The 14,714-nt window shown below is 36.4% G+C and overlaps 1 protein-coding gene across 1 annotated transcript in view; it reads right to left on the bottom strand.

The window, feature by feature from the left end:
- Positions 1–14,714, bottom strand: part of BICC1 (BicC family RNA binding protein 1) — a gene marked incomplete at its 3' end in the record, with an annotated part of 354,822 nt that overhangs the window by 232,600 nt on the left and 107,508 nt on the right. Inside the window, exon 2 of the mRNA XM_080698910.1 lies at positions 6,811–6,857. Within this exon, the coding sequence (XP_080555036.1) occupies positions 6,811–6,857 (47 nt within the window). The remainder of the gene's footprint in view (positions 1–6,810; positions 6,858–14,714) is intronic.

Below are 14,714 nucleotides of genomic sequence, written 5' to 3'. Positions count from 1 at the left end.
ATCAAAGTCAACCACTAAGCCAAGCAAGGGAGGGAGGGATAGGGAGGGAATGGGCTGGGAATTGAGTAGGTGTTAAATCAGTGATGTGTACATGTATGTACACACAAGTTTTTTTTTTATCCCAATATAATGTATGAATATAATGCACCAATAAAAATTTTAAAAAATGAAAATAAAAAAGAATGATTCTTTCCACATTTTCATATTCTGCCCACCACCACTGCCAAATCGTCTCTAAGGTAAGCTGGAAGTCAAGAGCTTAAAGAGTCATAGTAGATGGCCTCTATGTAAGAGGCCTTTCTCTGCCCATCTAAAATCAGGAGGTATTCACATATTCTGTCACATGACTAATGGTGACATTGGCTTCTACTTACTCCCTTTAGTTGGGTGAAGAATGAGAAGGTATGTCAATTCTTCATGTCTGCGACCAAGTCAGCAGTGCCAGAGCTTATATAACCTTTAGAACTTCTGGATCACATCCATGCTGTGGGAATTACAGCCTCACTGTAATTATATGAATCAGACTACATCCTAACGGCTGTGCCTAGGCACTATTGCCACATTGAAAATATGGCATTGTTTTTACTACTGAAAGTAAACAGAATGGTGACAGGTCACTGAACTAAGTCATAAAAAATAAGAAACTAATCATCTTCCCTCTGAAGAAAAGAAGGTGCACGGATGTAAAAAAATTAATTTTACTTTTTTATGCCTCCAAAAAGCAAAACAGGGACAAATGGGGGATATCTAAAAATTAGCATTGACTAAAAATGGTCTATTTGGTATATATCTGAGACTGATCCTGTCTTTATACCTCTTGTAGGTAATACAGAATGAATTTCAATACGCAATAGGCAGTCTAACTTCTTAGATCTCTTTCAACAACAACAACAAAAATAGCCCATATTCTATAAATTGGATACAATTCATGAATCCACGGGCAACGCCAAACTTATTTTTGCTGCTTTTCGGTATAAGGTAATGGTGGTTGTTAATCCTGCTTATAGAAATGACTGATGTTCACTGTAGAGAAGTACAATGAAAACTGACCATAATTTTACCACTAAGATAGGTGCTGTTAACAACCTGGCATATATACAAAAAACTGTGAGTCAAGCTCTTTATGTGCCTTTTGTCCTTGTTTTTGTATTTGTACTGTAATTGATTTCCAAGTCATTAAGTATTCACCCACAAAAACATAATTTTGCTACCTACATAGTTAATAATCCAATATTTAGACCTACCATATTTCAAATATAATGTTTTGAGCAATTTTAATTATTATAATTTTACCAAGTTAATGTCTTATACTCTGAGCTTCAGACATATCTCTAATAATGTTATATATATATACTCAATTTGTCTTATGTCTACCTAAGATATAAAACTAATCTTATTCACATGACAATGAAAAGGCATAATTAAGTATACACATACCTACACAAAAGACTACTAAGATTTAATTGTTTAATGCCATTATCTTCAAACGTAAGAAAGTTCTGTATCTCAAGATTTTTCAGTTAACACTAACAATTGCAGAAATTAAGATAGGCATTTAATCCACACAGAGAGAGCATTTTACAAAATAATACATACGTCTTTCTAAAGCAATACCAATGAATTCCTTAACTGAGCTTTTCCATGACCACTTACACTGCAAGTCAGTAATGGAGTCCCAACTTGCAACCCTTCTTCAAAAACCTATTTTTACAAATTTAATTTAATTCTCTATAGAATCTAATGCTTTGAGCTTGGTTTCAAAAAGAGAAATCATTTAATCAGTAATAACTAAACTTTCAGGAGACATTCATTTAAAATCATTATTCACTTTAAAAATCATAGTAGCAATTAGGTTATTACTATCCTTTAAAGCATACAGTTTGAAAGAATCTCGATGATATTTTCTGCTTTTATGGTTCCAGAAAGGAGAATAAAACAAGAAATATGGTTTTCATAAAGCAGTTGCATGAAATGACAGCCAAAATAAAAGACAACAATACACCATTCCAGTGCAACTCAACCCAGAAAACAGGTGTCTTTAAGACATGCTATGAAAACACGAATTCTACAATCAGGCTTCCTGTGTTCAAATACATGCACAGATAGGACAAAACTCATCCAGCTAGAAGAACAGATGGTGAGTACATCACTTCATCTTATTCTCAATCTTTTCTCATTAACTCACATGTAGAGTAGGCTCTGAATAGAAGATTATAAACTATAAGCAGGGTGTGGTGGTATACACTTGTAATCCCAGCATTCAAGGCGAAGACCGGAGGATTATGGTTCGTGGATAGCCTCAGCCACCCTTTGCAACTCAGTGAGATCCTGCTTCAAAAATAAAAAAGACTAAAACCTAGGGCTAGAGCTGTAGCTCAAAGGTAGAATGCCCCTGGGTTCCATCCCCAGTACCCCCCTCCCCAAAATACAAAAGTACAGCTTTACAGAATAAGATCAGCCAACATTTGGAAGGTGGTCCTCTCTTTTCCTGAGTCTTCTAGGTGGCCTGTTATCCCTATCTGTGCAGGAGAATGAGAGAATCATGGTCACAAAGTCTCTCACTGAAACATTCTCAGGACCATAATGTAACAAGTAATTGAGCTCAGTGTCCCTGCACATGAGCTTTTGTGCTTAAATATCCATTAGTAATGATGAGCAAGTTGAAGGCCAACCCTATAAAGCTTCACAGCCTTCTTAGAAAAAACCTCCTAAACCATCCTGACATCAGACACTCTTCACTGTATACTGTATATACTTTTGTAAATGTGAACTATGAACCATGTAAATGTATTAACTATTAAATACTTAAAACTTTAAAAATCCTAATTTTACTTAAGTCTGTTTTTTATGTTCAAGACAATGTTAAAGTACCTTCACTGGCTTTAGTTAATTTAATTCCCTTTTAAATAATTAAACCAAAACTTACTTCCATTACTAGAGAAATATGGTCCAGCCAACACATACAAAATAATGGCTGGTGGAAAAGAGTAGAAGTAATTTTATTACCTCTGCTGCCACCACTCCCCCACAAAAAGATTCAAGTTGTCCCTGTCTAAAGCCACCTAATATGCTCCTTCTGAGGGATGGAGGGAGCCAAATTTTCCTCTCATCAATTTTCCCCTGAAGGGCCACACTTGTACTTTTCTAGTCTCAAAATGCCAAAAGTAATCTGTTTGCCTAAAAAGTGTGAGTTTGAGGGTGATAAAAACAGACCACACAAGCCACTGAACAGTATCTCATTTATGTTAGTCATACTGGTAGTTCTTGTGACAAGGATAGTTTATACTCAATTTTCCAAATAAATATTCAATATATTTTAAAGAATATAAAATATCCCTTCATTCAAAATATGTGATGTGGGCTTTAAGAGAGGGAAACCTGGCTTTCATCAATTATGATGCTTGCTTGCTTTCTCAGCCACCAGTATGGCAGATTCCTAAAGCACTCAGCTTTGATGAGTCATACTTATAATCCAATCACTGTACTATCCCCACCTAATATACTGTAACACATTTTCCCCTCCAAGGTCAGATCATAATCATTTTCACAAAGAAAAAAAGTGATTAAAAGGAAACAGGACAGACAGTGAGTAAGCCATGAACTGCTTAAAATATTACAAAAGAGCTCACAGAAAATCTGGAGTATCATTTCCATGTGTTTCATTTAGATAGAGTTGGCATTAGAAGTGGACAAAGAACTATCAAGAATATTGATAAAGTTGTATCCAGTCCCTCCTTTTCTAAGTACAGACACAACCAAAAAATAAGAACTAAAATTATTATGTATCATAACGAATATTTCTGTCTGGTTAAAACACTGAAGATTATTCTTCTGGAACTTGAGGTGTTTCCCTTTTATTAAGTTACATGTTTTTTCCAGCATGAATATCCAAATGCTATATGGACGCCTACTGTTATGGTTAGATATAAAATTTCCCTTAAAAAAGCCCATTTAATGTTAGGAGAAGGTTGTAATTCCAGAAGTAGTATCTGGTAGGCCAGCAGGATGTGGCCTTGGAGATGACATAAATGGCTCCTCCTCTCCCTGCTTGCTCTCTTGCTTCTGTCCTCCATGATGTGAAAACAATCCATGTGCTCTCCCTTTTTCCACTGCCAGGCACCATGCCCCAAGATCCATGATCGCCAGCATCACAGAGACAATAGGAAATTGTAGAAAAATAAATCTTCTTTCCTTTAAGTTATAGGGTCAATCTTTTAGATTATAGCTGCAAGAATGCTGACAGAAATACCTATCTATCTATCAAGGAGATACTTTCTAAAGAAATAAAGAAGAAAACAAGAAGACAAAAATCACTCCCATTTAGAGACCTCATTAATCTGTGATCATAGATGGAATCTACATTTCCAACTCAAGAGTTTATGGGATATACATGTACTCCTGGATCTAGACATGTGTTTCCACTTAAACTGCTGGAATGTATATATGGCTCCACAAAGGTTGATAAATAAGAGCAAATCTTCTAAGAATGAAAGTCCTTTATGACTACATATACCATATTTTGATTCAGCTTTGAAAATGACTACATATACCATATTTTGACTCAGCTTTGAAAATGTCTGACATCACAAAAGCCAATCTGTCTACGTTTTACATCTATTAAGGAAAAACACTAAAGAGAAGAAATCCTTCCATAGATAGCATCTATCTTTACTATGTCATTTTTGCCAACCAAAGGCAAATCCATGATGTCTGCTGTCTTCTCTTGACCTGTTGTCTATCTTTTTCTGCCCCAGAAAAATGTGCAGGCACTGAGTATCAGCTGGATACTAACCAGTACCTGGCAATGCCCCATCAGGCGTTCCAAGCTTAGTGCAAGAACTTCATTTTCATGAACCTAAAGCAGGGGTAGGAAACTGGTGGTCTGCTATATTCGAAATGGCCAGTGTAGCATTGTTAAATTTTTTATTTGACTCTCTTTAGGAAAAATCTCCCTATACAAGGAAAGGCACTTCACCACAGGACAGCATACCTCAGCCTACACTATAAACCCCTCACATGTTGTGTGCCTGCCAAGTGTTTAAGCCTACTACAATATGTATTCATCTACCTCCAAGCCTTCTCACATTCTATTTCCTTGGCTCAAATGTCCTTTCTAACCCACCTAAATCTACCTCTTCACCTAGCTAACATCTGTACTTTTAGAGACTTCAAGAAGCCTTTGCACATCTCCTAAAGTGCTAGGCAAGTGCCTAATCCTCTGAAAGATTCCAGACTCTCCTGCTGTCTATTTATGTGACTGTATCACCAGATATCACATACTCCTTTAAGGCAGGAACTAGGTCTGGCTCATTTTTATCTCTCCAGTGTGTAGCACATAGCTGATGGCAAATAAATATTTTCAAAATAAAAATGGCAACATAAATACACCTCTGACAATATTTGCTTTGCTATTATTCCCTTAGAAAGAAATCTTTTTAAATGTAACACTGATTTAAAAAACTGGATCTCAGAGGCAAAAGAAAGAAAGAATTGTAAAAAGGTATCTTTTCTACACAGGTGTTTTCCAAAGGCCTGATATTGCTCTCAAGATTTACTTAACTTCATTCTTGGTCCCTGCTTCTCTTCTTCTAGGACATCTGTACAGCTGTTCCTCTATACATGCTTTCAAGCCCATCTTTTCAAAGGAGAGATATTGTCCCTTGTATGAAACACTCATTTTGAGAATGACATAGAATCCTAATTTCTTGTATTCATCTTTCAATCAGCTCCAGCTCCCATTGCTCCTTGCTACATATGGTTGGCCCATAGGAACATAATAACCACGGTTGTCCAATCCTGAGATTGGTCTCAAAGGATGTTTTATCAATTATAATATCCTACATATGGCCATGCCTGAGAGAAATAAGGAAAGTTATGAGGGATTCCTTTCTACCTCCCAGGTCTGTTATGAGTTTGAAGAAGGAGGAAACAGGGCATATGTGATGGAGGACATGGACGAAGCCTGAGGAATGGAAGGTTCCTGAAAGAGTTAAAGGAGATTCTATGAAAGGTCGAATTCTCCAAAACTCTGGGTGTGACCATTGTCTTTCCAGAATTTGCCCCCCCAGGACCCACCTGCAAGGTCAGGGGGCTGATCTTAATCACAAGGCCAGGGGGCTGACCTTAATCACAAGATCTGAGGCTGATCTTAATCACAAAACCTGTGACATCACAGGTCTTCCTTTTGTCTTGTTTATGATTGGTGATTTACATGTCTTTCACTTAATGCCTCACTATTGTTCTTTGGTGTTTACACTTTTCTACTGGGAATTTCACTGGAAAAGGGTACAAATCTTGGTTTTGGAAAATAAACTTTTGTCAGTTGCTCGTCAGGTAATTGTCTGTGTGTTCATTTTCAGGGTAGTTGCTCATCAGGCAATTACTTTTCAGGACAGTTGCTCATCAGGCAACTGTCTGGTGTTCAGGGCAGCTGCCCATCAGGTAGCTGTTCAGTTTCCCCTCTCAGGTCTCTCCCTCCCAAGTCCCAGAGAAGAATCTCTACAATATGTCAGTAAAGGGTCATAATCAGAATGGCACTGTGCTGACTTCTACATGAGAACTTCATCTGACAGCCTTTACCACTTCTTTGCTTTCAAACAAAATCTTCACTGGATTTGCCCCACAAGGAGCCTTCTTAGAGTGGTCAAGCCTCACACAGCATTTGCTAATCATCTTCCCACTGTTTGCAGCTAAGTTGGCAAACCTACTCTCCTCCTTGGGAACAGGAGATCGCAGGAACCTCTAGTGCAGCTGTGGAGATAGAGACAGTTCCCTTCACTTACCCCGAGGCAGGAGTAAAGAACAACTTACCTTCTGAAAAAAGTCTTCACCACTTCTGCCTTTTCCTTCAGCTGCAGCTGTAAATAAAAATGTACACATTAAAATATTTTCTCTTTTCAATTTGTATATTTTAACAAAAAAGAAAACTCTCAGCTATCAGATGTGAGAATATGAGATGTCATCTTTGCTCTCCCAAAGTGCAGTGCCTCATCTGAGAGGCAAAGATGCTAAAGAATAAAGCACTAATTCTGACCAATCACACAACTTTACATTATATAAATATTCTGCAAGAATTCTAAGTCTTGCACTAAGATAAAACTGATCTCACTAAGATAAAAGTGATCTCATCCCTTCACAGTGAGGGAATGACAGGAATATATAAGGATGGAAGTCGTCAGCCACAGTGCTCCCCGCACTTCTGCTCTGCAATAATTCACAGGCACAGGCTGCCTTACATAGGACACAACCTACTCCTGAGCCCTCTCAGTTTTATGTTTTACAATGTCAATATAATATATTGGATTTCAGCTGACATCCTCTCTACTTTAATTCTCTCCTTTGTTCATACATACAGAGACAAAACATGAGTATTGGATAGTAATAATGATGAAGGTCACAGCCAATAACAGTATCATATAAGATTAATTAAAAGATTATTGTAAATCGGACATGGTTGGCGCATGCTTGTAATCCTAGTGCTTGAGAAGCTGACACAGGAGGATCACACAGGTTCAGTGTAAGCCTCATCTACTTAGTGAGGCTCTCAACAACTTAGTGAGACCCTGTTTCCAAATAAAGTATAAAATAGGTCTGGGAGTATAGCCCAGAGGTAGAAAAGCCCCTGTGTTCCACCCCCAGTATCACCAAAAAAAAAAAAAAAGATTACTGTATTTGAACATCATTTTATATGTAAATGTAAATAGCCTATAAACACAGGATAAGCCCAATTTTCTGCCAATAGTCAAAAGGAACTTATGACTATGAATATTTTGTATTCATTGGTGGTGAGGAGTGCTGAAGGGACAAAGAGACAATTCTTGAAGCTGCCTCAGACTGTATCCTTTGGGTTAAAGGACTCTGATTTAGCTGTAGGTCAGAACAGTAGTTAATGGAAGAACCATCTCTGGAAGGAATAGAGAAAGAAAGTGGAGCAAAACTCCTGGAAAATGAAGTCTAGAAGACCATGGTGGCCATAATACCTCCTGGGTAATAACACAGTAGAGAAGAGAATGACTATTCATGTGTGCATGTACACATGTGTGTGCCCACAACACTTGTTAAATGAAAGACATAAGAAGTATGGCAATCATTTAAGAGTCATACTTGTTACTTAACAAGTTTTGGAAAATATCTACTACAAATCTGATGTTACATTCAATAGAGAATTTAAAACCCAGAGTAATAAATATTGAATTTTAAATTATTTTTTCATCAAAAATTCACATTTAAAAATAAGGTGCCTTCTATAATTTTTTGTAAAATTGTGTAGTTTTTTATCAACACATTTTAATTAAAACAATAGGATGTAGTACACATTTATGTTTCAGGAAATGTATAAGAATAAAGCCAAAAAAATTTTTTAAAAATAGTCGTGTCACACCTGTATCCCTAGTAGTTGGGAGGCTGATAAAGAAGGATTGTGGTTTGAAGCCAGCCTCAGCAACTGAGGACGGCTCTCAGCAACTTCATGAGACCCCGTTTCCACATAAAAAATAGGGCTGAGAGTGTAGTTAAGAGGTAAAATCCTCCTGTATTCAGTCCCCAGCACTACAATAAATAAAAAAAAACAAATAAATAAATAATATTGTCATGCAAAGTAGACTAAATTAAGGCCCAATGAAAACATCCACATCATAATCCCTAGGACTTTATGAATACATCATCTAATATGGTAAAAGGGTTCTGCAGATGTGAATTACAAATGATCTCAAGAATGATCTTAAGATTGGAAGAATGTCTGAATTATCCAGATGGACCCAAAATAATCATGTCGTATCATAAGGAAGCAGGAGGGTCAAGAGCACAAGATGATGATAAACAATAAAGGAGATGGAGAGAATGGCATATGACAACAAGAACAGAGAGAGAGGAGAAAGACTTGAAGATGGAGAAAAGGATGGCTAACTAGCCAAGGAACACAGGTAGCCTCAAGAAGCTGGAAGTCAAAGAAATGGGCCACCCCATAGCCTGGAGGGAGCTGGGCCATGTACCCTAGTCAACGGGCCACAGAACTGTCAGATAGTGGACACTGTGCTGAACCACTGGATTTGTAATAATTTGTTACAGCAGCAAAAGGAAACTAATTCCCAGTGTCAATAGCTTTTCAACAATACCTTAATAACTTCACTTTTTAAAGTGTGGAACTTAAAATTCAACACAATAGCATGAATTGATGTGGGTCATTTAAATCATACATTTCTTATTTACAAGTATATGTACTTTTATTGGTGCATTAGAGTTTCACATCATAATCAAGAGTGACAGGGATATACATGCTACATTTCTGCAAATAAATTCCTTGTAGTTTACTACAAACTATTATTTTCACTCTAACTTGAAAATATAACAATAATTAATAATAATATAACAAAGCTTTAAAAATATAGAATGTAAAGTTGAATCATAAGCAAATTGGCAAGTGTGACTGTGAGGAGACACCAAAGCAAGATAAATTGTCAATGCCTAAAACTAATGACACAAACCTGGAAACCAGTATCATGGGGCTTTTCAGCCCAGCTGTCTCATGGACTATCTTTGTGCAAGGTTAAAAAATAGTTAAAAGGGGCTGAACTCACTGATACCTATGTTGACTTGGTAGTGAAAGTACAAGACAAAGACAGAAATGTGGGAGGTGGGTGGGAACTCTTCTTTGAAAAGAAATTTTTAGAATAAAATATATTCTCCAAAGTCTATCATAAAAAGTAGATAACCATCTTTTCATCATAGGAACTCCTTCACAACTAAGAATTCATCAGTTTCAATTTCATGATACAATCCATCCTGTCACAGAAACTTCCTTTAGCACACTATTTTGCTCAAGACCGACATATCATGTCCCAACCTCAAGGGCTGAGGGTGCAGTGCTGTGGTAGAGCACCTGCCTAGCATTCACACAGCCCTGTTGTCCATCAAAACACCGAACAGAACTCACAGAATGGCCCTTTAATCCTTGGACGAATAAAGAGTGGAAGATTTCTTTAGTTAGACCCAAGCCATAATTAACTATGTTCCAGGAGAAAACATTAAAATTTAAGATTTTATTTGTTTATTCTTATAGTATTACTGGGGATTAAACCAAAGGTATCGGGCACGGTGGGAAAGCATTCAATCATTGAGTTATATCCTCACCCTAAAACTACAATTTAACCAGAAACTCACACCTTTAAAACTTCCAATTTGAAAAGGAGTCACAGGAAAGAAACCAGAAATGAAACATTCATTGGCAACAAAAATCTCTGACCTTTTTATTCCAAGTCAATGAACAGTAGTCACCCCTTATCTTCCATAGAACTGTCCCAAGACCCCTAGATGAATAAAACTACTCTCCCAAACACTATATATACATTTTTCCTACACATACATACCTATGATAAAGTTTGATTTACAACTTTGGCACAGAAAAAGATGAACAATAATAGCAAATAAAATAGAACAATTATAACAATATACTACAATGAAAGTTACTATAAGATCTCTCTCAAAATACTGTATTGTATTCATCCTTCTTATGACAATGTGCGAGAATATAACACCTATGTGATGAAATTAAATAAGGTGAGTGACAGGTGTAGTTTTCATCTTTCACATGAAGGTTACTTGAACACAAGCACTATGAAACTGTGACAGTCAATCTAATAACTGAGATGGCTACTAAGTGACTAACAGGTGGGTCATATATCCAGTGTGGGTACACTGGACAAAAGTGTTTCATATCTCATGAAGAACAGTACTAGACTTCATCACATTACTCAAAATGGCATGTAATTTAAAACTTAAATATTATCTATTTATGAAATAATGTAATACCTTCAGATCACCACTTATCATAGGTAACTAAAAAATAGGTAAGGGAGGGATACTATACAAGTAACTCTATATGTAAGCCTGGTTTTCCTTAAATTTTTTTGTACTATAGATTGAACCTAGGGGCCAAGGTTCATTCTACCTCCAAGCTACACCTCACTTCCTATTAATATTTTTACTTAGTTTTTGAAATCATCTCACTAAATTGTTGGGGGGGGTCTCACAAATTTGCTAAGGCTGGCCATGAATCAGCAAACTTCCTGTCTCAGCTTTTCAGGTACTTGGAAGTACAAGCATGGGCCACCATACCCAACTTCCCTTAAATTCTGACGTATCTATTTCCCTGGCTCCTAAGTGTCCTGGTAAAAGACCCTGGTTAGATTCCTGCTTAGATGTTTATCTCAGATGACAACTATGGTTAGTCCAAGGCACTGGCACTTCTTATAGAGCATTTTTACTTCATTGTGAGGTTGCTGGGTCTCCTGAAAGACTTCAATTGACTCCAAGCAACCAAATATGTCAATGGCAGAAGCCAATCAGAAGAGAGGGACATGTCAAAAGCCATCTCTTGCCCCAATTAAGGATTCTTTGGTGCCCAAATTTGAGAATCTTATACTCAAACATACTCTAATTTCCTCAGTATGGAAATACAAATTCTTCCCAAGAAATTAAAGTTAAAAGGTGAGTGGGGCTGTGAGGTCAATGCAAAATATTTTTTTCTCAATATAAACTCAGGCATGAAAATTTTTAATTTTATAGACCCAGAAAAGAACAGAGATGGACACTTTTTTATTCCACAATATTTATGTCAAAAACATAATGCTGAAGACAGCCTTTTAAACAAATGGTGTTGAGAAAACTGTATTTCCGTTTGTAGAAGAAATAAACTAGACCCTATCTCTCACCCTTCACAAAAAAAAAACAATATGGGTAAAAGACCTATAAATTATATTAGAAACTTTACAATTACTATACGAAAACATAGGACCAATAATCTGATATATAGGTACTGATAAAGACTTCCTCAATAAGATCTCTAACGCTGAGAAAATAAAACCAAGAATTAATAATTGGGATGGCATCCACTTAAAAAGTTTCTGCCTAGCCAGGTGTGGTGCTGCACGCTAGTAATTCCCACGCTTGGGAGGCGGAGACAGGAGGATCGGGTTCGAAGCCAGCCTTGCTAGCTTAAGAGACCCTGTTTCCAAATAAGGTATAGAATAGGTTGGGAGTGTAGCCTGAAGGTAGAAGGGTTCCATCCCCATTACCACCACAAAAAAATAAAAACTGTTTCTGCCTAGTAAACAAACAAGAATCTGGAGAGAGAGAAACTACAGAAAAGGATAAAGTCTTTGCCAGCTACTCCTTTGATAGAGGACTAGTCTCTAGAATATGTAAAGAATTTAAAAAACTTAATACCCCCCAAACAAGTAACCTAATAAAAAATGGGTAAATGAACTGAATATATACTTCTCAAAAGGAGAAACACAAATGGCCAAAAACGTATGAAAAAATGTTCAACATCATTAGCAATTAGGGAAATGCAAATAAAAACTACAATGTGATTCTAACTCCAATTAGAGTAGCAATCACTAAGGCTACAAAGATTAGTAAGGGCCAGAGAGGATGTGGGGAAATAGGAGTTCTTACTCATTGTCGGTGACACTATAAATTAATACAACTACTATGAAGATCAGTATGGAGGTTCCTCAAAACTCTAGGAAGGACTGGGCATGATGGCACATGCCTGTAATCCCAGTACTTGGAAGGCTGAGATAGGAGGATTGCATATTCAAGGACAACCTCAGCAAGTAACAAAACCCAAGGAATGGGGGTGTAACTCAGAAACAGAATGCCTCTGGGTTTTAATCCCTAGTACCCTCACCTCCAAAAAAGAAATAGTAAGTCAAGCATCATATGTTTTTCTCTCACTAGTAGAAGCCAGAGAGAAAACAGGAAACTAAATGGTCTTCTGAAACAAAGAGAAAGACAGACAAACACACCGACTGACCGACCATAGAATAGTGGAAAGGGTAAAGTAAAGGAAGAAAGGAGGGGGAAATGAGGCTTAATAAAAGAGTCAAATAAAAAATTATATCCATATAGGAAGATCTTACTACCAATCTCACTCTTGTATAGAGGTGGGAGTGGAGTGGATCAGGAGGGAAACACTTCAAGTGCTATGTACAGATATAAATATATCACTTTGGCAAAATCTCACTATGATGTATAATTACAATGTAACAATAAAATTATTCTAAAAAAATCTGGATCCCATGCTAATTAAAAGAAATGGGCAAGTCTCCGTCCTTCAGATTATAGCTCTGACCCATGTAATATTCAAAGCTACCTAACTGGTAACAAAGACAAAATTAAATTCTAGTTCTACTGACAGCTTTCCCAGAGGGCTTTATACAGTCGCAATGTGTAACTGTGATCCAAATTCAATTTAAAACATATTTAATTTAGTTATTCTGTTTAATGCCCAAAGAAGCTAGTCATTTTAGTCTTAATCCGGCAATAGAGCTGGATGGCTCCAGTTAGACATGAAACATAAAGGGCACAGAAGGGAGACCATCAGAGTTGAATTACAAGAAAAAATTGGTATGCTAATATCTTGCCTCAAATTTATTTGTTATTTGGAGGGTAAAATGTTACCTCTTAAATAAGCTAACCTATACTTATACATGGTATTCCTTGACCATTTGAAGTCTGATTATATTCTGTAATAAAAGAGTTCTAGAGTCTTATGAAATCATGTATGCTAATAATCCCACATCTTTTTTATTCCACAATAACAAAAACACACACAATGATTTAGCTGGTTTTATAAAACTGCCTTTACAATATGAATTCTGCCTAATGATGTAGTTTATTCCCTTGAATGTAAAAAAAAAAGCCTGAGATTATTCCTGCCAATGAAAGCAACTGTCTTTATTTTCAAGACATGAAACACACCAGTATTAAATTACTTCAATACTACTGAAAAATGACTGACTAAATGTGCAGGTGAAGCACTTCGTATTTTGAGATGAACAATTCATTTTTCATGTTTATTATAATTTCTCCAATGCTTTGCCATATTTTATTTCAAATTTCTGCTTCACAAGAAAAATAGCAAAAGCACCTCCAATAAAAACAGCAAAGGTTGAAACAAGTGTGAACTATTATGGTCCCCCCAAACTACATGGCATGTCCAGTTAATTATTGAATTAAAGGGAAACATGGAAAGTTCCATTTTAAATTCCTCCTTAGAGTATAATGAAACGTATATTTAAATATCCTTTTCATTTTGAAATGCTTTTCTGTTATAAGATATAATCATTTGTTAACTTAAGTCTAAAAACACAAGTAAGATGTACTTCACAATTAAACCAGTCTGGAATATCTCAAACCTTACCTTGACAGGCAGGGAGCTTGTCCCCCCTTATGGAATTTGAGAAGAAAAGTTAAAATTACAAATAATAGAGAAGTAATTCTACAAATCTGTAAAGATTCAGGGCATTCCTCTTTCTTTATAATGCCACACAACCAGCACACTTTCAACTAAGAGGGCTGCTGTATGCTTAGGTCACCTGACAGATAAATGAAGCCCTCAGGTAGCCTGATTCTCCCATTAAATCTTTTACTCAAATGTAATACCTTCACTTATTGTAACAATTTAACTCACATGCTAAAAGTGCTATGCCAGATGTTTTATTATGTATATTAACTGTTTCCAGAAAACTTCCCTGGCAACTTGGCCAATGCTATTAAAGGGGGAATCGATAAAAGACTTAGAAGACAAAGTTTCTATATATTTCCAAGATTTTTTTTAATATTCATGAATTATATATAGCATTTTAGCATGCAAAGCTCTGAGAACTTACTGAGGAAAGAATAGATTATCTATTTTTAAAGTTTCTTTCACT

Source organism: Muscardinus avellanarius (genome assembly GCF_963383645.1).
Source record: "Muscardinus avellanarius genome assembly, chromosome: 7".
Taxonomy (NCBI): domain Eukaryota; kingdom Metazoa; phylum Chordata; class Mammalia; order Rodentia; family Gliridae; genus Muscardinus; species Muscardinus avellanarius.
Note: the sequence above shows the minus strand (reverse complement) of the source record. Positions and strands in the feature narration are given on the sequence as shown.